We start from the raw sequence: 25,514 nt of genomic DNA, 5'->3' as shown, positions 1-25,514 counted from the left end.
ATTTTGCGGATAGCCTACCTTTTCTACTCGGCCTAAGAGAATCCAGTTTTGTTTCTTTGAAAACGATAGCACTGAGTTTGAATGGGTGGAAAAGAAACCCAAACCTTCAATGTTTGAAATAGAGAAAAATTAAATAAAACAGGGTCAAATTAAAATAGAAAGGAAAAATAAATTGTACATTTGAAAATGTTTACTTCCAAAATTGAAATATGTCATTATTTTAGTTTACTATTTTAGTGGCTATTGGTGAGATTAGCCGAGGCACACCCAGCGTGCCCATCGACGCTGAGTCCTCGCCCGAATGTCCTTCGATGCCTCACATCCCCGCCACGAGATTCCTAGCGCCAACCACTTGTCTCGCTCCATGAGGACTTCTAGCCCGTGCCACGCTTTGGCACGTCCTTACGCCTTTGTCCTCACCAAGTCGTCACAACGAGACGTGCTGTGCTCCGCGCCCCAGCCTCGACCACTCGGCCAAGCGATCACTTGGCCTTGCCTCAAGACGTCATGCCATTTCAAGACCCTCGGTGTGCCGAGATCCCCTCAGCCAAGGGCAAGCTCTCGACCAGCTTACCTCTCGATACGTCCAGATGCCAGGCCTCAACTCTCGGCCGTACGTGCCGAGGAATCGGCTACGTGGTGACCCAACTTGGCCATTTGAGAGTTCTCGGCCAACCTCGCGACCTGAACCTCTCGGCAGTCATGGCCCTGCGCCCAGAACCCTCGGCCACCATGACCTCAAGCCCACTCCTGGCCAAGTGCTCGGGCAACTACTCGGTTGTGACTCTCAACCAAGCCACTTCTCGGCCCTTGGTAAGCTCTCGGCTAGAGACACCTCCTAGCCACCTAAGGCTCTCTGATCATGCGGCCAAAAATGGCATCCATGGCCCAAAATACCACTAAAGACTCGAGGGGAAAAAAATACATACACCCCTTCACTCAGAAGTGTAAGTTTCTCTGAACTCATGAAATTTTTGCCTCTCTATCACCTCACTTTCTTTCACTATAAACATTTTCTCTCTCGACACTCAAGGCGAGACTTAGACCACTACCTCAACTAATATTGAACGTCAAAACACTTGTTCAGGGAAAATCCTCCGCACGACGAACATGATGAGTGCGAAAAAAACGATGAACACGATGAGTGCGAAGAACAAGATTAACACAAAGACTTTTGTCGAGGTGAAGAGGAACCATAACCTCATTCCGGCGAGGTAAGGACAACGAGATTGGAAGCCTTCACACCCATTTAGCCCTCGTGGGGTCATATGATCCGAGCCTAAATTGAACTACATGTGATTTCAAATGTTGATCTAAAAACAATGTAAACAGGTTTTAATGTAAATACTTAATATAATAACAACATTTATTGATTGGAATTGTATTGCTTATACCATAAATAATATTAATAAAACTCAATAATAATGAGCTTAAATATTTCACATGGGATGGTCTTACAACTTACAATTCGGTTTATGCATGTATATCGAGTACATATCGGCAAACATAGCAAGTACATATTAAAGATATATATGGGAAGGAAGCCTTCACCAAGATAAGAAATTTAATACTCTTTTCCTAGTATGCATGAATACCATAAAATCTTTTATGCGTACGTACAACAAAATAATCAGTACCATAAATTATAGAATTATAGATAGCAGCTGATAGATAGGGGTGTACTTTCACACACACTCGCTTATTTCATCAGCCATCTTCTTCTTAGCCTTCTGAAGAATCCGAACCAGGTTCGAAAGGCACCTCTTGGCTCCGTCCCGGTGGGAGCGAGGCACAAGGCACTTGCCCAAATCCGCCGGGGTGATCTCGACCTCCTTGATCAGGCCCTCGATCTCGTCAAACATGGGATGAGACTCGACTCCAAGATAGTTCTTGGCGAGAACCTTGAAGCCCTCGAAAGTGCAATACGAAAGCTCGATGTGCTTGTCCATACGCTCACTCCGAATGAGAGCTGGGTCCAACTTCTCGACATGGTTGGTGGTGAACACGATGAGCACGACGACCAAATCCCGTCGATCACGTTCAGAAGCCCCGAGAGAGTCACCCGGCTCCCCGCCCCCTTATTGGATCTCGCCGCCCTCATCGGCTCGCTGATGTCATCACCATCGTCGTCGCTCAGAGACTCTTCGACGATCGTATTCTTCTTCTTGTTGGTGCCATCATTGTTGCATTGGCCGGTGAGGTCGAGAGAGCAATCGATGTCCTCGACAACGATGATGGACTTGCTCGAGGTGTCGAGTAGGAGTTGACGAAGCTCGGTGTTGTCCCAAACCGCGGTGAGCTCGAGGTCGTAGACGTCGTAGCTGAGGAGGTTGGCCATGGCGGCGACCATGGTGGACTTCCCGGTCCCGGGTGGCCCGTGGAGGAGATAACCCCTCTTCCAAGCCCTCCCGGCCCTCTCGTAGAACTCTCGGTTCCCGGCAAAGGCCATCAGATCCTCCCTGATGTCTTCGCGGACCGCCGGCTCCAAAGCCATGTTCTCGAGCTTCGCCGGGTGCTCGAAAGCCATGTGGCTCCAGAGAGATTTCTCGGACCCCCATCCTCCGTTTCCGCCGCCGACGTTGGTGTAGAGCCTCCGGCGGCGTTTCTCCGCCTTGGCATCCTTTCCTCCGCGAATCTCAGACGTTAATTCCTTAAAAAAAACTCAAATTTTTATATTATTTCATAACTAAACAATCTTTTTAATTATCAGTTGATTTTATCGTTATTTTTAATGAATCGGTAAACTACTAAGAACAATATTGGTAACAAATTCAAATAAAAACGTAAACAACAAAAAAATTAATTTAAAAAGAAATTTATTAGCAACTAAGCCACATAAAACTTATTATTTACTAAATAATCAATGTTTGGTTAATTATAGCTAATTAATCACTGATTTTATTAACAACAATTAATTGACAGTTTTTCAAAATAACTTCCTCCTATTAATTGTCAATGGGTTAGACTTATTTGGACAAAATTGTCAATTAATTGTTGTTAGTAAAATCGGTGACTAATTAATTATAACTAACCAAATATTAGCTATTAGGCAAACTTAAGTTTCAAAATGACTTATAACTATAGAACCCTTAAAAAAAATACTATAAGAAGGATAGACTCGGAATAAAAATGAGAAATAAGTTATTTCTGAATATATGTTGTAAACGTTGGGTAATTTCCACAATACAATAAGTAGTGCAGTTTCATTCTTCTAGCCTCATTTTTCATGGTTTTTCTTCTTCTCTCTTGTATCTAGTTCAACCTTACGAAATGGCCATAAGTACTACTACTTTTCATCATTTGGACCAAAATATGGAAATCCATGTTTTGGACAAGAATAATAGTTGATCAGCTGAGGAAGTACAATTTTGCCCTTTTATAAACATACCCACACCACACACACACGTGAAAACTAATAAATTGATAATAAAAAAAAACAAATTCTCCCCAGTCTCTCTCTACATTCCCGCTCTCTCTCTCTCCTAACTTTCTGGCGAAATCGACGCTATAACCACCGCCCGAGTTCCTGCAAGTCCGGCCAAAACTCGCTCCATCGCGAGCCGTCCTCTGCCTCCGACGCACGACTCCGAGCTCGATCAGCCCAGTCCGAGCCAATCTTCGCGTGAACTCCGACCGGAAAGAGGAGAATCGCGAGCTCCGAGCCTCTCTTTTCTTCGCCGCGTGACTCGGCTGAGACAAAAGAGACGTGAGCTCCACCGACTCTAGACCAAAGAAAAGCCATCAGAGAAGCTTTTGACGAAGCTCCGACGAGCATGAGAACATCCGCCGAGCCAGAGGAGACCGCCGAACCGAGAGATCGACCGAGAAAGGATTGGAGGAACTCTGAAATTGTTTTTTTGGTATTGTCGGAGCTGACATACAAGTCTACAATTTCATTTATTGTAGACATACAAGTCTACAATTTCATTTATTGTAGACTTCTATGTCTACAATAAATGAAGTTGTAGACTTGTATGTCTACAATTTCAGACGTTGTAAACTTGTATATCAGCTATATCAGCTCCAACAATACAAAAAAAAAAAAACCATTTTTTACCAAAACACACGAACAAACCCATGAATATGAAACCCAGAAACATGAAACCCATAATTAAACACGAACGAAACACGAAATCCGTACGTCAACAACGAAACACATACAAAAAAACAAACACGAACGAAACCCACCCAGAAATTCCCAGATTTCGTTCGCCAACATGAAGTCTACAACTTCATTTACTGTAGACATAGAAGTCTACAATAAATGAAATTGTAGACTTGTATGTCTACAATAAATGAAATTGTAGACTTGTATGTCAGCTCCGACAATACAAAAAAAAAAAAACCATTTTTTACCCAAACACACGAACGAACCCATAAATATGAAACTAAAAAACACGAATGAAACCCATAAACATGAAACCTAGAAATAAACACAAACGAAACACGAAACCCGTACGTCAACAACGAAACTCATACAAAAAAACAAACACGAACGAAACCCACCCAGAAATTCCTAGATTTCGTTCGCCGACATGAAGAGATAAAGTTTACCTCTTCGGCGACGACGACGGCGGACAAACCACTGGCGACGACAAACAGAAAAAGACAAGCTTTTTTTTTTACCTTAAATGAACGAGAGAAGAAAAAATAGGAGAAAGAGAGAGCTTTGAAACAATGAACAAGGAGAGAAAGAGAGAGAGAGCTAAGAGCACGTTTAATGGAAATGAACAAAATAAAAAACCAAAGGGCACTTAAGACTTTTCTTATATGGTTAGGTAGTATTTTTGTCCAAAAACAATGACCACAATATTTTGGTCAAAAGTATAAAAAAGACTACTTAGAAGGCCATTTCCCACCCTTTTAGTCATCCCTTTTTCTTATGTTGTGTCCTTTGTTCCAGTTCAACCCCTTTTCTTTGTTCTTTTTATGTTCATTTTGTCATCTCCCCTGATGTGTTCGAAGTAATCGTCTTGTCTTGATTTGTAAATATTTTTACACATGATACTAATTGCTCCTTCTTACCTAATGATAGGCTTTTAAACTCTTTTCATATTTTTCTCATAATAGTAACTCGCAGTTATATACAATTTAACACTAAAAAAAATGTCGATTTGAGAACGAACATGAAACTGGCCATTCTCGCTAAATTGGACAACTATATCCCAATCCCGTATGAATATTCTCGCCATCATTTTAACTCCAGGATAATTGTCGTTCACATTTTCCTCGCCATTTAGAAAATGGTGTGCGTTTCTGCATTCTACGATGGTCTTACTATATATATATATATAATATATTCCCCATTCTGTTTGGTCGAAAAATTAAAACAAAATCGGATTATATGTCCTTTGTTTTGTGTCTCCTTTGGTATCCAAATCAAAATATGTAATGTCATCATTTAAAGAAATATATAGTAATAGAATAAATCAGCTTAATTTTTCAAGAGAGTGTCTCTAATTTCTTTTAGTAAAGAATTTCTAATTTGCTAAATGGAAATTACCAATTGGATACTTGTCATCAATGTAAAAAGAAGATTCAGAAATGTTGTGACACTAACAATGAGGGTTTGAATATATGAAATGGAATGTACTTTTTGATTTGCTAATGGTCGTGGAATTCTGAGTCATAGAAACAGATTGCAGTTTTCGTGTTATATTTTGCTCTTTGATTCCCACTTTTTGGTGATTTGTCTTTCAGGGAAGCAATATACATTGGATGTCTAGTCACAAAAACTATAAGTGGTAAAAAAAGGTAGAAATACAATCAAAGCCTAAATACACTTAAAAAAACCCCTATGATTCTTTCATTCAAGGTTCATTTACTTTATTTGAAGCTTTTCTCCGAGAAGATGGACAATGACCTTAAAAGAAATTCATATGCCCTTTAACTCATATCTTAGAACTTAAAGGCAAGATACAAAGTACAACTAAAATAATATTATTAGATTTATATCTTGGAGCATCTTAAATTTAATAATAAATTTGCACCAAGTCTATAGCTAGTTACGTTTTTTTTCATAAGATGTTACTTTTTCTACTATGCATAAGTAATGAATTTTAGATTAAAAAAAGAATCATACTAAATAATCTCTCAGCACATCAACTCACCTAATTTTACGAAATATGAGTGTCGCTTAGAATAAAAATTGCAAAACTAAATATTACTAGAGAAATTGTCATATCTACCACCATTTCAATAACATTTTCCAATAATCCACTAAAACATAATTTTGGCCAAAAATACTACTTGAATTTGCGTGGAAAACTCAAAATATCATTCACTTTAATATTCCTTATATTTTGACCAAAATCCAAAACAATTAATATTTATCTTTATTTTGAAAAATCGGTGAGGGTGAGATTTTGAATAAACTCGGTTAGGGAGAGAGAAAAAGAAATAAAATCAATTAAATGAAAAAATAATTAATAAAGATAAATATTAATTGAGTTTTGGTTTTTGATCAAAATGTAAGGAATATTAAAGCGAAGGATATTTTGGGTTTTTCACACAAAGTCAAGCAGTATTTTTTGCCAAAATTAGTTTTTAGTGGATTATTCGAAAATGTTATTGAAATGGTAATAGATGTATAATGAATTAAACTGATAGTGCAGCCTTTAATTAGCTTCTATAACTAACAAAACTATCATAATTATTAGATATGAATATGATAGCCTCAATTGTCAACCCCACGTGTTTAGTAGATAGTGCTAATTATCTAGCCTTTAATTTGCTAGTATAAATTAACAAAACTTTCATAATTATTAAATATCCCTTTAATTTTTATAATTTATTATTTCATACGTAACTACTGATGAATCCTATATATTGGGATTATAATATCCAATTTTAGACTCTTTCATCAAACATAGTAGTTGTAATTGCTTGTTTAGGACCGTAATTTTCTTTAAAAGGAAAAAGAAGAAGACGAAACCGGGATTCTTCAATTTTTTGTGTTGGGATAGTCATGCTGAAACAATATGTCCAGGCAATTTCTTCTCATCTTAAATTATTTTGGCCCACTTTCACTTCCATTCAACCTGAAGAACAATAGTACATAATGCACACATATAGTATGTATATAAATATATGAAGTTTTTAATTCACTTTTGAAATGAAAAGTTGTCACTATAACTTATATATTACTCGTACTTTTAGATTAGTGGTTAATATTCTTTACTGAAAAATAAAATTATAAAAAATCTTTTGACGTGCTAAACCTCACAGGATAATTCCACCAGAAAGCTGTACGTGCAGGGGAAAAAAATAGCTCTATATTATTTAAGCTGTCGAATGCACAAGTGTTTCTTTTATTATTTTCCGTAATCGTGTGTTTCTGACCTAGCAAACAACAACGCATGCATGCCTGAAAAAGTATTATTCTCTAAACATGTAACATTAATATAATTATCATCTAGTTTTATCAGCAGCATTCACAATCAAACGCATCAAGCACTACATATATATGGAAAGAAAAAAAAAACGTATTAGCAAATGACTTTCTATCTAAATGTAAACCAAAAGTAATTATTCCAATCAAAATAATCTTCCATTCAATACCAACCTAATTAATATCTGCGTTTTCCCCCTATAAAGCTTCAAACTTTATAACCCACACACAAAAACAAAAACTGCTTTGATCTAAAACCAAACAATAATAATGGCGGATCTGTGGACAACAGTGGGTCCCACACTAGCAAGCCTGATGTTCATCTCCGCCGTGCTCCGGCAATACTTGCCGGACGAGCTCCGCCGCGTCATCGACTCCATCGTCCGCCGAATAGCCGCCGGGTTCAACCCTCAAGTCCACGTCACCGTCCACGAGTTCTCCGGCGATCGGCTCAGCCGCAGCGACGCCTTCCTCAACGTCGAGGCCTATCTCGCCTCCGCCGCTTCCTCTTCCTCCGCCGCCCGACTCCGCCTCTCCGATCTCAACAACAATCACGTCCTCACTGCCGATGAGTCTGAGCTCGTCTCCGACGAGTATCGCGATGCAGACCTCTCGTGGGTCCTCTCCAGGTCAAGGGGTGGAAACTTCACATTATGTATTCGCACTATTTTTTTTTTCTTTTCTTTTTTACATTTTAGATTTTAATTTTTATGTTTCTATGATTATAAATTTTTTATCACCTAGTAGTCTCTCTTATATTATTATTACATACTCTAATAGTCTTATTCTTTTATCTAATAAAATTACAAATTGAACCCTTTATATATCTTTAAAAATTAAAAATCAGACTAGAATTTTATATAAAAAAATAATATTTATTGATTTTTTTTTTCATGAATTGTTGATTCAATTAATTTCAGATAAGTCTCATTTCGTTCAAACCGATAATTAGTTATAGACATATAAGTCATAAATAGCTTAAAACAAAATTTCTTCTTTTTATACATATGTTTGGAAAGCCCTTGCTTAGATTTTTTTTTTTTTTTTTTTTTTCAAGGCCAGCCCTTGCTTAGATTTAGATTTTGAAAAGAAAAGATAAGAAGATAAATATTTTCATTTTTGTCATTATATTTACAGGGAGATTAATTCCTTTTTATCAATGAACTGACTTGAGTCCACCCCCCTCGGTTTTTAAAGATTTTAAGTACAGTTTCTTGCCATCTCTAATCATTATGTTTTTATTTCCTAAAATTTTACTCTTGACACGTGGCGCTTCCTAAATGTAGTTTCTGGCCCTGTCTAGGTCGCCGCCGCCGGCCTCATCCCGGGCTATGTCGCCGTACCTCCCGGAGCAAGACCGGCGATTTTTCCGGCTGAGTTTCCACAAGAAGCACCGCGACCTCGTCGCAGAGTCGTACCTAGGGTTCGTCCTCAACCAAGGGAAAGAAATCCGGGTTCGGAACAGACAGAGAAAGCTCTACACCAACAGCTCCGGCTACAGACACGCCACGTGGTCCCACGTGGCGTTCGAACACCCCGCCACGTTCGACACCATGGCTCTCGAGTCCGACAAGAAGCGGGACATCGTCGAGGATCTCCTGACTTTCAGCCGGAGCAGAGACTTCTACGGCAGGATCGGCAAGGCATGGAAAAGAGGGTATTTGCTGTTTGGTCCTCCCGGGACCGGAAAGTCAACTCTGGTCGCCGCGATGGCTAACCTGTTGGGGTACGACGTGTACGACCTAGAGTTGACCGCCGTGAAGGACAACACCGAGCTGAGGAAGCTCTTGATCGAGACCACGTGTAAGTCGGTGATCGTGATAGAGGATATTGACTGTTCTCTTGATTTGACCGGTCAACGGAAGGGCAACAAAAAGAGTGATCAGTGTACGGAAGAGCAAAAAGATCTGGAGATACATAATGACCATAATAATAGTAATAATAATAATGACAGTAATAGTAAGGTGACACTTTCTGGGCTATTGAATTTCATAGATGGGCTGTGGTCAGCTTGTGGTGGTGAGAGGTTGATAGTGTTCACAACAAACTACGTGGAGAAATTAGACCCTGCATTGATTAGAAGGGGTAGAATGGACAAATACATTGAGCTCTCGTATTGTAGTTTTGAAGGGTTCAAAGTGCTTGCCAATAACTACTTGGGGCTTGAGAGCCATGAGATTTTTGGTGAAATTGAGGACTTGATTGGGGAAGTTAAGATTACCCCAGCCGATGTGGCGGAGAATTTAATGCCAAAATCGTCCCTTGACGGCCCCGGGGAGTGTCTTTCGAACTTGGTCCGGGCTCTCAGAGAGGCCAAGGTTAAGATTGCAGAGCAGGTAGTAGTGTTAAAGGATGAGGAATAGAATGGCCATTTTTTTTTGGAGTTATAGTGATACATCTCTAAATGTTAATGTTGGGTGTGTTGATTTCTTTCCGTTTTGACCTCTAGTTTTCGAGCAATAAGTGCTCCGATTTGCATAACTCAAACCTTGATTCTTGATTAAGTAAATCACAGGAAATCAATCTATATATGGTCCATATATTGCTGATTAATATCCACGAATATTTGAGTGAATCAGCAATTAATTCACGTCCATCTACAGTCACGATTCAAGGGATTTTATGATGGGAAAAATTCCTATAAATTGAACGTCTTCAGTATTTTGGGTCACTAAGCCTTCTCCTCTATTTAGAAACATAGCACCATCGAGTTTGAGGGAGCCAATGCATAGAAAACCGAAATACTTGTCCTAAACACGCTCCCTGAAGCTTGAGTGTGGTTTTCTCCTTTTGCAATGGCTGGAGGTAATATTTATCTTTCACTTCCGTTTTTGTGGTTTAAATAACTAGGTTAAATGTTTAAATCACGTTTGAGTTTCTAACATTTGGTATCAGAGCACGTTTATGCCTCTGCCTTGCGTTTTGTCCATGCTCTGTTTTATGCTCAAATTTTGTATCTTTCAAACATACTTACATAGTCATATACGATTGGTTATATTGTTTGAAATAGTTTAGTTATTTATTCAGAGCATCTATATATTCTCAATAGCCTGTTTTGGTTGCCTTTTTTTTTTTTTTTTTTTTTTTTTTTTTTTTTCTGATTTCATTTATCTGGAAAATGTGGCGTTGTTCATACGGTTGAATATCCTGTTTTTGATATGGATTATAAAACCACCTTTGATATTGATAATGCTTTTTCGACTCATTGCGTGTTTTTCCAGAAATTTTAAAGAATTGAAATCTGCTATATAATTCCCTTTTGTTTTTATTTTTTATTTTTTTTTTAGGGTTATATGTATTACTTTTATTGTTTTACATGTATCATTTAGCATTATAATTGTTTACACGGTAAAATAAATGAATATTATTATATTGTTTACAACCTAAAAATATTTACTAGGTTAAGTGATCTATATGATCTTAAATTAATTAAAGAATAGCCACAGCATCTTTAGTTAATTAAGATTGTATATTTAGAATTAAGATCACATAAGACAATAGTTGTGGTTAATCATATGATATATTATGAAATCAAATCTACCCACATGAATTTTTTGTAATATTTGTCTGATTAATTAGGATAAAGTATCAAATTATATTTCCTAATCAACCCACAGGTATTAGGAAAAGGAACATAGTTTGATAGTTTTTTCATGATCGTGTGAATCTAATCGATTAGAACTTTAGTCCACGTGCAAGTTTTATGTCTCTAGATTCATTGAGTAACATGTTTTTACATTGGTAAAACATGATATAGTTATTTTATTCAAAATAAAATTTTAATAAGTATGTTTAATTCCTGTACATTACAGCTAGTCAAACTGAAGGTTACTCTGATGCTAAATGTGATGTTCCTGAACTCAAAGGGGATAATTTTAAGGTCGGGAAATAGAGAGTTCTAGGATGGATGGATATTGACTATGACATAAAGAAGCTTGAACCTCCCTCAATTACTGAGGATAGTACCCTAGATCAGGTTGATCTTTATGAAAAATGGGAGCGATCTAATAGCCTCTGCGTTATGTTCATAAAGACCAAAGTATCTGGTGGGATTATGGGTTCTATTGAGCAATATGACAATGTTCGTCACTTAATGAAAGCAATAGACGATCAATTTGTCACTTCGGATAAGGCTTTGGCAAGTACTCTTATCATGCAGTTCTCATCCATTAAGCTCACTGGAGTAGGAAGTATGCATAATTATATCATGCGCATGAGGGATATTGCGGCTCAGTTAAAGACATTGAAAGTTGACATGTTAGAAACCTTTCTGGTTCACTTCATTCTGTGCACTCTGCCCCAGCAATATGGCCCATTTAAGATTTCTTATAACACACATAAAGATAAATGGTCAATTAATGAATTTATGACCATGTGTGTTCAAGAAGAACATAGGCTGGCTATGGAAGAGGGTGAGAAAGTGAATCTGACTTTCTCTGAAAGGAAGAAGAAAGATCGTGTCAACGACAAAGGCAAGATCCGTGTCAAACCGGATATAAAGAAAGAGTCAAAGTGTTTCTTTTGCAAGAAGAAAGGACACATGAAGAAAGAATGCTTTAAGTTCAAAAATTGGCTTGACAAGAAAGGTGTTCAGCTTTCGTTTGTATGTTATGAATCACATCTAACTGATGTTGGTCATAATACTTAGTGGATTGACTCTGGTTCTTCAATCCATGTTTCAAATACCTTGCAGGGTATGCAAAACCTACGAAAGCCAGTGGGAAATGAGCACTACATCCTTTCAGGAAGCATGATGAGCTCGCATGTGGAGGCTGTCGGTTCTTGCGATTTGGTGTTAAGTAGTGGCTTTATTTTGCGTTTAGAAAAGACCGTTTATGTTCCTAGTTTTTCAAGGAATTTAATTTCAGTTTCAAGACTTGTGCCTCTTGGTTTTTACTTTAACTTTTCGGATAATGGTTTTACATTATTAAATAAATCCGAAATAGTTGGTTATGGTACACTGTCTGGTGGTCTTTATTCAATTACACTGTAAAATGATGTTGCTAATAGCTCTTTGAACGTTACTGTTGGGTTGAAGTGTTGTATTATGAATGAAAATTCTTCTCTATTGTGGCATCGGAGATTGAGACATATCTCCATTTTGAGAATTAAAAAGGTTAGTGAATGAGGGAGTACTTAGTGCTCTTGATTTTACCGACTTTGAGACCTGTGTGGATTGCATTAAGGGAAAGCAAACCAACAAGTCTAAAAATGGTGCAAAGAGAAGTACTGAATTGTTAGAAATCATACATACAGACATTTGTTGTCCTGACATGGATGCAAGTAGTCCAAAATAGTTTATCACTTTCATAGATGATTTCTCACGATATATGTATCCCTATTTACTTCGTTCTAAGGATGAAGCTTTAGATGCCTTTAAAGTTTTCAAGGTTGAAGTAGAGAAACAATGTGGTAAACAAATTAAGATTGTGAGATCAGATAGAGGTGGTGTGTATTAAGGTAGATACACTGAGAATGGACAAGCACTTGGGCCATTTGCGAAGATTCTTCAAGAACATGGGATTGTTGCCCAATACACTATGCTTGGTACTCCGAATCAGAATGGTGTTTCAGAAAGAAGAAACCGAACTTTAATGGACATGGTGAGAAGTATGAGGAGTAAAACAAAACTTCCTCAATTCTTGTGAACTGAAGCACTTAAGATGGCTGTGTATATATTAAACCGAGTTCCAACCAAGGCTATTTTTAAAACGCCATTTGAGTTTTTCAAAGGTTGAAAACCCAGTTTGCGACATATACGCGTTTGGAGATGCCCGTCTGAAGTGAGAATTTATAATCCACAAAAAAAGAAACTAGACCCTAGGACTATAAGTGGGTATTTCATTGGATATGCCGAGAAGTCTAAAGGTTATAGATTCACTACAACAAATACAACAATTACCAACGATTTTTTTCGTCGGTAATAACCCTATAATCGTCGCTAAATCTATTTAGCGACGATTATTATCGTCGCTAAATGTCCATGCCTAAATATATTTAGCGACGATTTATTCGTCGCTAAATAGTTACCGACGATATTAGCGACGATAATGTCGTCCCTAAATGTCGTGACGAGAAGTTTTTTTCCATTTTGAAACAGGTAATTAGCGACGACTTTGTCGTCGCTAATTCACGGGCGAAAATTTCCCGCGTGAATTAGCGACGACAGTCGTCGCTAATTACTTCTGTGTAATAATATTTAGCGACGACTTTGTCGTCGCTAATTATTATTATTATTTTTTTTTCGTCGTTAATTATTTATTTTTTATGGTTTTTTGTTTATGAAATTCTAAAATGAAAAATCAAATAAAAACTAAATTATATTATCCAAATCAAGAAATATATAAAATCCAGTTACGTACGTTTTCGGTTATCAAGAAATATGTAAATAATAATCTACTATACACAAAATATCTAATAAAACACTAGTCGCGACGTTTGCTTTGTCGTCCCGCCGCTCGTTTTCCCCCTCCTCGACGTGAAACGCTCTTTTGCTGGCGCTGAAGTTCTGCAGGCTGCGGCGTCGGAGTAGACTGACTTGGTCCGCCGGGCGTCGTCTGCTGGCTAGCGTCGGGAGTCCTCTGCTGGCCGCCCGTCGGAGTGTGGACGCTGGCCGTCGGAGTCTGCTGGCTGTGGGATGACGGAGCGTGCTGCGAACTTTGCGGAAATTGAGGCATAAACGAGCTCAGGTTGAGGCCGGGCACCTGACTCTGTATTGCCTCGGCGAACGCGGCGAGAGTCGATGTCAACACATCCTGCGAGATATATCCTGGTTGCGACGTCCCAGCCTCCGAACCGTAGACTTCGGCGACTTCAGCCGCCATCCGTGCTCCCTGTGGCACCAAACGTCCGACGCCGGTCAAGTGATCAGTCCGCGAACCCATAATATCGCGGATCGCCTGCTGCTCTAGGACGGAAATATCAACGTCCGCTCCTTGGTGCTCAGCCTCCGCTCGCAACGTGTTGAACCTATCGACCAGTCGATCCTGATATAATTAACTAGTTAGTATATATTAATCGAAAAATAAGAAAAATAAAAGTAAACTTACATAACGTGCGGAGGCTTCAGGAGTCAGCCATTCGGACTTGTCGGACTGATGTTGGCGCTTGTAGTTCGCAAACAAGCTCTCGAAAGCGCCTGTCTCGGCGCTCTTCTGCATGTAAACAAAACTTCAAGTGTTAGATAATTTTAACGATTTGATGTATCATATAAACATAAAACTTACGTTCTTCATGCGGTGGGTCGAGAACCCAATCGTCCCCTGTCGAGTCTTCGTCTTCTTCTTCGCGCGATTCGCCTTGTTCTTCGCTTGAATGGCCTGTAATATAAGTAAACGTACACGTAAATAACAAATCGTTTAATAAAAGGGTAAACACATATTTAACGTAAATGATTTGATTACCTTAAACTCATCCCTCGTATATCGTTGTATCAACGTCTCCCATTCGGTGTCGAGCTTAACGGTCCTCGGTTTCAGCGACCGCGCCACCTGTACGCTGCTCTTGCAGTCGATGTCGAACCATGACCGCAAGGTATGCCTCCAATCGCGAAGACGAGTCTTCGCGTCTCGAATGATTGCCGCATCGACAATCGCCTTCTTCTTCCCGGTTGCATCACCATCGACTCGAATGTCGTACTTGTCTCGAATTGCTGCTCGGATCTCGGCCTCCTTCGCCGGCCCCACGTTTGCATTCGTCCACCTTGGGACCGTAGGCGAGATCTTGTCTCGGACGACCAACCCGAGCGTGTTCGCGAACGTCGCGAGATCCGGATCCATCTCGCGCTCTGGCTGCAAGAACGACTGAAACTCCTCGTTATAAATAACGACTTCCTTCACCCCGGGGCGCCGTGCACGCTCAGATCGAAGCCCGACCGTCGGCCCACGCACGGCCTGTTCGATATCCTTGTCTTCTTCTTCGACGCCATCACGTACGGGCGCCGACTGGCAATAATTCGGGAGACGGGCTAAGAAGTCATCCCCACCTCCGTTGCCTCCAGCTCCTGTAGCCGCAGCCATCTGAAATTCAAAACAAAATTTATTTAGTTATGTATTCGTAATGATTTAAATCAGTTAATCAGTTAAGTAAATGAAAAACATTATATACTATCAATCATCGTCGTCTGACAAATCATCTTCTTCCATCAATTCTTCGTCCTCAGTTTCTTCGTCATCGATAAACTCTTCTTCTTCAATATTTTCCAACAAGTTCACTGCGTCGTTGCTCACGGGCTTTGGTATCGCAGACTGATGACGCGTCGACAGTGAATCTAAATCTGACGGTTCTACTGACAACTGAACTGAAGACGACGATTGACCAAGAATGAGGTCAATATCAGGAAGATCCCACACATTTCGATGATTACACTCTTCGACGATTCGCCAATCAGGACCATTCAAGTTATCTTCCAAGTAGAAAACTTGTTTCGCTTGAGTTGCCAAAATAAATGGCTCGTCTTTGTACCATTCTTTTGCCACATATACGCTTGTCAAGTTATTGTCGTTACGTGTCCTTTTCCTCGGATCTTGGTCACCGAACCAACGACATTGAAATAAGACGACACGACAATTGTTCTGATACGTCAAGACAATGACGTTTTCTACTTGACCGTAGAAGTCGTGACCTCCTTCACTTGGTACACATACCCCGCTATTCTGAGTCGTTCTTCTGCTATCACGTTGACGAGAGATAAATTTAACTCCGTTCACTACACAACACGGATACGTCTGTGGTGCGAAATGTGGTCCCAATGCCAATGCATATAATTCGGAGGATACGGATAATCCGTCTTTACTCATGCGAAATACCTACATACAACCATTAACGAGTCGGTTAGTGTCGAAGCGAGTTTAATCATATTCTTTGAGTTAATTAGTCAAATACCTTTTCCCAAAACCATTTTGGGTACTCAAGTCGATGCGCTTCTTCAACATCTGGCCGACCTTCTAATTCCATGAGATCTATGTGTTCACTGAAATAAAATTCATGTTCATTTAATACATCATTTCGTATAAATAATTCAAGTTCATTTATTTCACTCATTTACCTCATGAAATCGTCAATTTCGGGACAATTTCGTAAAATGTACCACTCAGCGAGCAAACGTATATTCTCATCTAAGCGTATCGTGGTCATCTTCCCGTAAGGCCGACAACTTGATGACTGAAACATCGATAACTCCCGTTCGACACCTTCAAAGTTAGACGCGACGTATGTTCGTTGGGGCATGTTGAAACGATTCTCAACGCCTTCTAGATACCTTGAGCAGAATGTCAATGCTTCGTCTACAACATAGGCTTCGGCAATTGAACCCTCTGGTCTAGCTCGATTATGCACAAAGTTCTTGAGCGTTCCGTTAATTGCCTCCTCCGGTAGATGCATTACCAAATGAACCATGATTGTGAAGAAATCAGGCGGGAAAATTCGTTCCAGCTTACACAATATAAGCTTCACATCCTCTTGCGCCTTCTCAATGTCTGAAATTACCAGCGTTCTAGAGCAAATAAGTCTGAAGAAGTTGCAGAGATCTATTATGGCATCTCGAATTGTTCGATCCAGAAAATGACGAATAGCAGGAGCCAATAGGCGCTGCATAATCACGTGACAATCGTGAGACTTCAAACCCGTCAACCTCCCATCCGCGGTAACATTCTTCTTCAAAACCATCGGGAAATCTGACAGATCTCAAGAACTCAGTAAACCGCTTCCATTCTGAAGGTGTCAGAGTGTATGATGAAGGCGGTTTCATCCATCTATCTCCTTCTTGGTACAAATGAAGCTCGTGCCTTATGTTCCAGTCCGCCAAAGTCAACCGCGCCTTATCTGTGTCTTTCGTCTTCCCCTCGATGTTCAGCAAGGTACCCAGAAGATTGTCACATACATTCTTTTCTATATGCATTACATCGAGGTTATGCTTCAGCGTAAGACTCGACCAATACGGCAACTCGAAGAAAATACTTTTCTTTGTCCAATTCAGCTCACTCGCATCGCGCTTTCGTTTCTTCCCGCCGAAGTCAGGGTGCTTCCCCGGGGTTGCATCTCCCACTAATCGCAATTGTCGAAGTATGTCGCTCGCTGATTTTCTCACTGGTGGTGGTCGTTTCTCATTTCGTACCTTGTACAGTTTGCTCTTCCTCATCGGGTGTAACAACGGCAAGAATCGACGATGATCGCAGTAAACAATCTTGTTTCGAGCCTTGAAAGATGGTGTGTCGTTGTTACAGGTCAGACAAGCAAGGTACCCTTGACCACTCCATCCCGACAAACTGCTTCTCGCTGGAAAATCATTCACCGTCCATAGAAGTACGGAAAACAACCTGAATAGCTCACCGGTCGAACCATCTCTCAACACAACACCGGTTTCCCACAATTCCTTCAGCTCATCAATCAGCGGTCGTAAGAAAACATCCATGTCTTTTCCCGGCGCACTACGACCTGGTATAAGCAATGTTAACATCAAGTACGATGTTTTCATGCACAACCACGGCGGTAAATTGTACGCAGTCAAGACTACCGGCCACATACTGTACGATAAACTCATGTCACCAAATGGGTTGAAACCATCGGCGGCAAGTCCAAGCCGGACCTCCTCGGTTCTGCCGCAAACATGGGATATTTTTGGTCGATCTCCTTTCACGTTGCTCCGTCTGCAGGATGTCGCAGTACACCATCCTCCTTAATGTGTTCATTCTCGTGCCACTGCATCTCTAGAGCTGTGTGCCGACTCGCGTACAGTCGCGTAAGTCGATCTTTCAGTGGAAAGTAGCGCAACACTTTATGCGCTACTTTTTTTCCACCGTCTTTCTTCAGCCACCGGCTCTCATTACAAACTGGACACTCGTCTAGATTGGCGTTGTCCTTCCAAAACAACGCGCAATCGTGTTTGCAGACGTGAATCGACTCGTAACCCATACCAAATCGACGCAATTTCGCCTTTGCTTCATAGTGTGACTCTGGAATGGTGTTGCCGATCGGATGAGACTTTTTCAGTACTTTCAGTAGCTGATTAAACGACTTATTCGTCCACTTGTTCATCACTTTCAAATGCATCAACGTGACAACAAATGAGAATGACGAATACTCCTTACAACCCGGCCATAATTCTGTGTTCAGGTCGCTGAAAAGGTCATCGAACTGTCCACTCTGGTATTCTGCATTCGGGTCAATACTGTCATCGTCACCGTCTACGTCGTTGTGATCTAAGATATCGTGTACAGCATCAAACATCCCTCCTCCTCTGTAATCCGTCTGATACTGCATTACGTCATCTTCTTCCTCCCCGTGAAAGTTCTACCTTGTGTAATTCCTCTTAAATCCTCTGATAAAGAGATGATTCTCTATATCAGGAATTTTTTGCATCAACACGTTGTTACACCTCTTGCATGGACACTTAACTCGTCCTTCGACATTTACATGAACTCTGTCATGCCAGCCGCAAACTCAACGCTTAAACGTTGGTCCTCTATTATCCAATTCCTATTTGGATAACTCATTTTACCTATAGATTGAACATTTCAAAATTTAGTAGTTTTCGGATTTTATTTTATAATTTCACGATCCTACCGAAATTTCGGCAGAACCTCCCCTATAAACTTAACAACCCGACATCAAGCCTTTAACTTTAAAACCTGCATAGAAACATCCTAAAACTAACAATAAATCCAACCTCAGTGGTTCGATTATTAAAATTCATAATCCAAATCAACTAATTAATTTCACATTTTTAATCATTTCTAACAAGAATTAAATACAATTCCATTTAATTTACATAAACTAACTAATTGTTTTTACATGTTTTTACATAATTTTACCTAATATAATTACTTATAACTAATTTTAATATTTATACCTAATATTAAAATTTATAACGAATTTAAATATTTGTGTAAACAAAACTAATTTAAATATTTATAAAATTTATAACAAATATATAACTCATTTATAACTAATTAATTCATTTATAATTTATAAAATTTATAACAAATATATAATTCAATAAATATAAATTATGTAAATATAACTAATTAAATCATTTACATTTATAACTAATTAATTCATTACCATTTATAACTAATATATAAATAAAGTTATATATATATATATATATATAAATAACTAATATATATAACTAATATATTAATTCTATAAATAATTAATATATATAAAGTTATAAAAAAAAACTTACCGATGTCTGTGGGGAGCGGGGAAGCGGGGAGCGCGCGAGAAGGCGTCGGCGGGGAAGCAGCTACGGCGTCGGCGGCGGAGCGGCGGATTAGTGGCGGAGCGGCGGAGGAGCTGCAACGGGAGCGAGATAGAGGTAAGGAGAGAGATGTGAGAGAGAGAGAGAGAAGTGAGGAGAGAGAGACTTACCGGGGAGGTAGAGATCGGCGTCGACTGCGTTGGCGGCACACGGCGGAGGAGGCGCACGGCGGAGGAGAGGAGAAACCAGAGAAAAATGGGGATTTTAGGGTTTGGGAGCGAATGAGGGAACCAGGTCACGATATGATATTTAAAGACATTTAGCGACGATAACATCGTCGCTAATTGATTAATAATCGTCGCTAAATGAACTTAATTGAACCAGGCATTTAGCGACGACTTATTCGTCGCTAATAGTAAATTTCACATCTTTAGCGACGACCAAATCGTCGCTAAATTATTTCATTTTAATTAAATGGGAGGGATTTTTCCCTCTTTAAAATTCGTCAAAATTCGAAAACATTTAGCGACGATTATTTCGTCGCTAATTGTATAGCGACGATAAAAAAAATAATTAGCGACGATAAAATCGTCGCTAAAGGTTTTCGTCTTAATTAAATTTGAGGGATTTTTCTCTCTTTAAAATTTGAAATTAATTCAACATTATTAGTGACGATATTATCGTCGCGAAATGAATTCAAAAATCATTAGCGACGAATTTATCGTCGCTAATTATTTTCCCGCGAACTTAGCGACGACAAAAAAGAATTAGCGACGATAAAGTCGTCGCTAATTATCTATGCCGCCAAACTTTAATATTTTTCGCCCCAAAAAATTAGCGACGATAATATCGTCGCTAAAAGGGTGATTAGCGACGATTAAGTCGTCGCTAATAGTTTCGTCGCTAAATGTGGTATTTCTTGTAGTGATTCTACTGTCCATCTCACAATACCAGGATTGTGTAATCAAGAAACGCAAAATTTCTTGAGAATGACATGATTAGTGGAAGTGACAAATTAAATGACTCAGTGTCTGCATTAGATCACAATGAAGCTGAACCTTCTAGTTCAAGTGATAGACTGATTATCGGACACACTTCTCAAGCTCAATCGTGTGTAAGACAACCAGCTATTGAAATTCCACAAGTTAATAATGCTGATCCTTTAGATCAAGTTGATGATCAAGATCATGTTGAAAAATCAATCGAACAACTGATTGAACAACAAGATCCTCAAGAGAATACTGAAGCAATATTAAGAAGATCTGCTAGAGTTAGAAGATCATCAATGCCTAGTGATTATGAAGTGTATCTGCAAGAGATGGACTGCAACATTGGAGCCGAGAATAATCCTAAAATGTTTTCACAAGCTGTAAGTTCTAAAGAATCTAACTTATGGCACAAAGCTATGATTAAGGAGATGAACTCTATGTCAATTAATCAAGTCTGGGATCTCGTCGAACTGCCTGATGGTTTAAAAGCCATTGGATGCAAATGAGTCTTTAAAACAAAGAAAGACTCACAAGACAACATCGAGAGACATAAAGCAAGACTTGTAGCCAAAGGGTTCACTCAAAGAGAAGGAATCGATTACACGGATACATTTTCTCCTGTTTCAAAGAAAGATTCCCTTCGGACAATTATGGTATTAGTAGCCTATTTTGATTTTGAGTTACATCAAATGGATGTGAAAACAGCATTCCTTAACGGAGATCTAGAGGAAAAGGTTTACATGAAACAACCTGAAAGATTCTCTTCTAGTGATGGTGAACATTTAGTCTGCAAGCTTAATAAATCCATTTATGGTTTGAAACAAGCCTCCCGCCAATGGTATTTAAAGTTTCATGATGTCATCACTTCATTCGGCTTTGAAGAGAACGTCATGGATCAATGTATATACCAAAAGGTTAGTAGGAGTAAGATATGTTTTCTTGTTTAAATGTGGATGATATTCTGCTAGCGACTAATGATAATGGAATGTTGTATGAGGTGAAACAATTTCTTTCAAAGAACTTTGAAATGAAAGATATGGGTGAGGCATCTTATGTTATTGGCATTAAGATCCATAGGGAAAGATCACGAGGTATTTTGGGTTTGTCTCAAGAGACCTATATCAACAAAGTTCTTGAGAGATTTCGGATGAAAGATTGTTAACCAAGTGTAGCACCCATTGTAAAGGGTGATAAATTCAGTTTGGACCTGTTGTCAATGGTGCCCACAAGAAGAGTTGTAGTGTGTATTTATGTACATATGATGTCATATAGTCTTACGAAGACTCTTGTTTGTAACTGCTTATTTATTAATAAAAGTTGAAACGTTCATTCAATCTTCCTTGTCTGAAGCTTTATGATAAAACATTAGTCTTTAGTCCATAAACAAACTAAACAACTTACGAAGAGACAAATGTAGATTTGCATGAACAAACTCTTCGTAGTTTGCTTAAAACGATATATTCGCAATCTAAGGGTCAAATGACTATTGACCTCAGTATGATTGTTAGGAGAATCTATGATGTCTGGTTATGAGGCATTGAGAGTTGGAGACTCTATAGTTCTTCTAGGTATCTTCCGAAGGTACTGAATTGACCAGTGCACTTCTAGAGACAAGATAAGAACAAACCATTTAACCTCTTATGTCTCGAAGTCACTACGTATGAATTGCATCGTGCTTACCTTAATCCTGAAATGAGACATGCCATTTCACACCTTACGTATTCTCATTTGAGAAAGTCAGAGTTCGGACTCACTATGTGATTCCGAACAAGGGCTATTGGTGAAGTACTAAGTTGTGAGAATGTCATGAGTAACTTTGTGAAGTTCTCATAGATATGGAATTCATGTACAAGATTGCTGAAATGCAATGTATATCACCTCATGCTTTGTTCCTTGGAGTGTGAATAAATGAACTGGCCAGTGTCCAAATTGAGTCTTGACTCTTTTGGATGAAACAATGTGACTTGTTAGCTCCTCGTCAATACATTGTTTCTAACTTATTCACAAGCGACAAAGGAGTTGAGGAAATAACAGCTAGACGGGTAAAATGGTAATTTTGTAAATCCCGACTAGCTGATGATATTCATGAAGGGTAAACACTGATAATATTCTGTGGATCCACTCATTACAATTAGGTTAAATTCTTGAGTAGAAAATAAATTCATTTGAACCGAGAGATTTTCAGTGTCAACTCTTTAGTGGAGTCAGTTGACATTAAGCTAAATTTGGAAAAGGTTTGTGAACTTTTGAGTCCAAGTATTTTAGCTCAAGCTTTGTTCATTTGGATCCATGAGGTCACTGTCACGAATCACATCGATTAGGAATAGTTAAACTGGAAGCTAAGTCAAAACAAAAACGAAAATTGTCAAAAGGGTATTTTTGTCTTTTGAGACATAGCATGAAATGAATGTCAATAAATTTTTTGACATTGTCATATGATGACAAATGAAGTTAAAACCTCACGGCCAAGTTAAAGAATTTGGGCCTTGAAGATTAATTTCATTTCATGGAATTTTATGTGAAAAATTCTTAATGGGTTTTTCTTATTTTGTCATGAACAAATAAAGAAACAACTAGAAGCATGTTCTAGACTCAAAATTTCGTGCATACCATAGAGAGAAAGAGGAAATTATTTTGTGCATTGATGTATGAAGATACTTGCCAAAAGAAAAAGAGGAAACAAATTTCATATGCATGGTAATGGGAATTTCGGCCAAGTAAGGAAGGGAACAAAAGCGGAAACAAATCCAAGGGCTTCTAGAAGCCTATTTGGCCGAGTGACTCTAAGGGAAGGAGAGCAATATTTGCTCATGAATATGTGATATTCAATGAAAGAGGAAACTACCTTATTGAAGGTAAAACCTCCCCTATAAATAGAGGCATCATTCCCTTTATTTCATTCATTCCACATAAGTTAGAGATTCAGAGCCTCTCTCTCTAGAACTTGTGGTTGCCGATCCTCTCTCTCTCTCTCTCTCTCTCTCTCTCTCTCTCTCTCTCTCTTCAATTTCGTTTTATTGTTTTGGCACCTAGGTCATCATTTGACCTAGAGTTTAGCTCTGCGACTTTAAGACTCGTTCTTAAGTCGTAGTGTTTAAAAGTGCCCACTCACTGATTCCTTTTATTTCGAGTGATTTAGTGATAGAAACCATCGTGGTTGCTCGAGTTGCCGAGGAAAGAAAGAGAGACGTGCTGCGAGGAGACGAGCGTTGCAAACTTTCCAAAAGCTTCTCAAAGTTCAAGCTTCAAGAAAGGTTAGTAAACTTCTATGCTCATTTTAGTTTTTATTTATATGTACTTGCTCTTTGTCTAGGTTAGTAAAAACCGTTTTTACTTGAAAATAAAATTTTTAAAATTTCGCCGCTTAACGAAGCGTTAAACTTTTTCTTAAACCCTAGATCAATTCCAACAGGACCAACGTCCGAAAAATGACCTTGAGAGGGAACAAATGAAGAATATTCCATACGCTTCCGCTGTAGGAAGCCTTATGTATGCTCAGGTTTATACCAGACCTGACATTGCTATGTTGTTGGAGTATTGGGTAAATATCAGAGTAATCCAGGTCTTGACCATTGGAAAGCTACAAAGAAGGTTATGAGATACCTTCAAGGAACAAAGGACTACACGCTTATGTTCAGACGGACCGATGAATTGGAGGTGGTTGACTACTCTAACGCTGACTACGCTGGCTGCATGGATTCGAGAAAATCCACTTCAGAATACGTTTTTATGCTAGTTGGCGGAGCCGTGTCTTGGAGAAGCAAAAAGCAGACATTGACTGCTACTTTCACTATGGAGGCTGAGTCGTATCTTTTTTTGAAGCTACATCACACGGTGTTTGGTTGAAGAGTTTCATATCTGGGCTTAAAGTTGTCAACTCTATTTCTAGGCCACTAAAGTTATACTGTGACAATTCAGCTGCTGTTTTTATGGCTAAGAATAAAAAAAGTGGAAGTCGAAGCAAACACATCGACATTAAGTATCTAGTCATTAGAGAACGTGTTAAAGATGATAAAGTGGTCATCCAACACATTAGCACTGATTTGATGATTGGCGATCCTTTAACTAAAGGCATGCCACCAAAGAAATTTAAGGATCATGTTGAAAGCATGGGACTTGGTTCCATGATATAATTTTTATTTTGTAAGGTACTTTTATTTCTAATAAACTCTTATTCAGTTTGATATTTCTCATATAGTTGTGCACATTCATTTAATTTAATGAGAAATATCATTTGCATGGACCCAAAGTAAACATATGGTTTATTCACTAAAGAATAAAGGGCTATTAAGTTGAGAGATTCGATATATCGTAATACATGGAAGAAAATACTTGCTCATAGAGGACCTTTCGCCATGATTCATATATTTTGTTTCTTGATTCGGGTGGATATTAAATGTATAGACCAAGTGGGAGAATGTTGATTTCTTTCCGTTTTGACCTCTGATTTTCAAGCAATAAGTGCTCCGATTTGCACAAGTCAAACCTTGATTCTTGATTAAGTAAACCACGGGAAATCAATCTATATATGATCCATATATTATTGATTAATATCCACGAATATTTGAGTGAATCAGCAATTAATTCACGTCCATCTACAACCACGATTCAAGGGATTTTGTAATGGGAAAAATTCTTATAAATTGCACGTCTTCAGTATTTTGGGTCACTAAGCCTTCTCCTCTATTTAGAAACACAGCACCATCGAGTTTGAGGGAGACAAGGCATAGAAAACCAAAATACTTGTCCTAAACACGCTCCTCCCTAAAGCTTGAGTGTGGTTTTCTCCTTTTGCAATGGCTGGAGGTAACATTTATCTTTCACTTCCATTTTTGTAGTTTAAATAACTAGGTTAAATGTTTAAATCACGTTTGAGTTTCTAACAGGGTATGTTATTTTGCATATAATCTTTGTGTCAATCATTCATTACATACTA

At 38.8% G+C, this 25,514-nt stretch overlaps 2 protein-coding genes and 1 pseudogene across 2 annotated transcripts; 1 reads left to right on the top strand and 2 right to left on the bottom strand.

Moving 5' to 3' along the window:
- Positions 1-1,685: 1,685 nt before the first annotated feature.
- On the bottom strand, positions 1,686-5,192 carry LOC149383727 (AAA-ATPase At3g28580 pseudogene; annotated as a pseudogene).
- Positions 5,193-7,624: 2,432 nt separating this feature from the next.
- LOC149383726 (AAA-ATPase ASD, mitochondrial-like) lies at positions 7,625-9,834 on the top strand. Its single transcript, XM_089629017.1, has 2 exons — positions 7,625-8,019; positions 8,694-9,834. The coding sequence occupies exons 1-2, from the start codon at positions 7,661-7,663 to the stop codon at positions 9,751-9,753; spliced, it is 1,419 nt and encodes a 472-aa protein (XP_089485143.1). The 5' UTR covers positions 7,625-7,660; the 3' UTR covers positions 9,754-9,834.
- A 3,283-nt stretch (positions 9,835-13,117) lies between these two features.
- Positions 13,118-14,710, bottom strand: LOC149383725 (uncharacterized). The gene is made up of 4 exons (XM_089627895.1): positions 14,617-14,710; positions 14,440-14,544; positions 14,110-14,376; positions 13,118-13,168 (listed from the first exon to the last, which is right to left on the bottom strand). Exons 1-4 carry the CDS (start codon positions 14,623-14,625, stop codon positions 13,118-13,120), a joined length of 432 nt encoding a protein of 143 aa, XP_089484021.1. The 5' UTR covers positions 14,626-14,710.
- Between the last annotated feature and the right edge of the window lie 10,804 nt (positions 14,711-25,514).

This window comes from Urtica dioica, chromosome 10 (assembly GCF_054948205.1).
Source record: "Urtica dioica subsp. dioica isolate 48M chromosome 10, U.dioica_male_clone48M_v1_H2, whole genome shotgun sequence".
Taxonomy (NCBI): Eukaryota; Viridiplantae; Streptophyta; class Magnoliopsida; order Rosales; family Urticaceae; genus Urtica; species Urtica dioica.
This window is presented reverse-complemented; position numbering and strand designations above follow the sequence as displayed.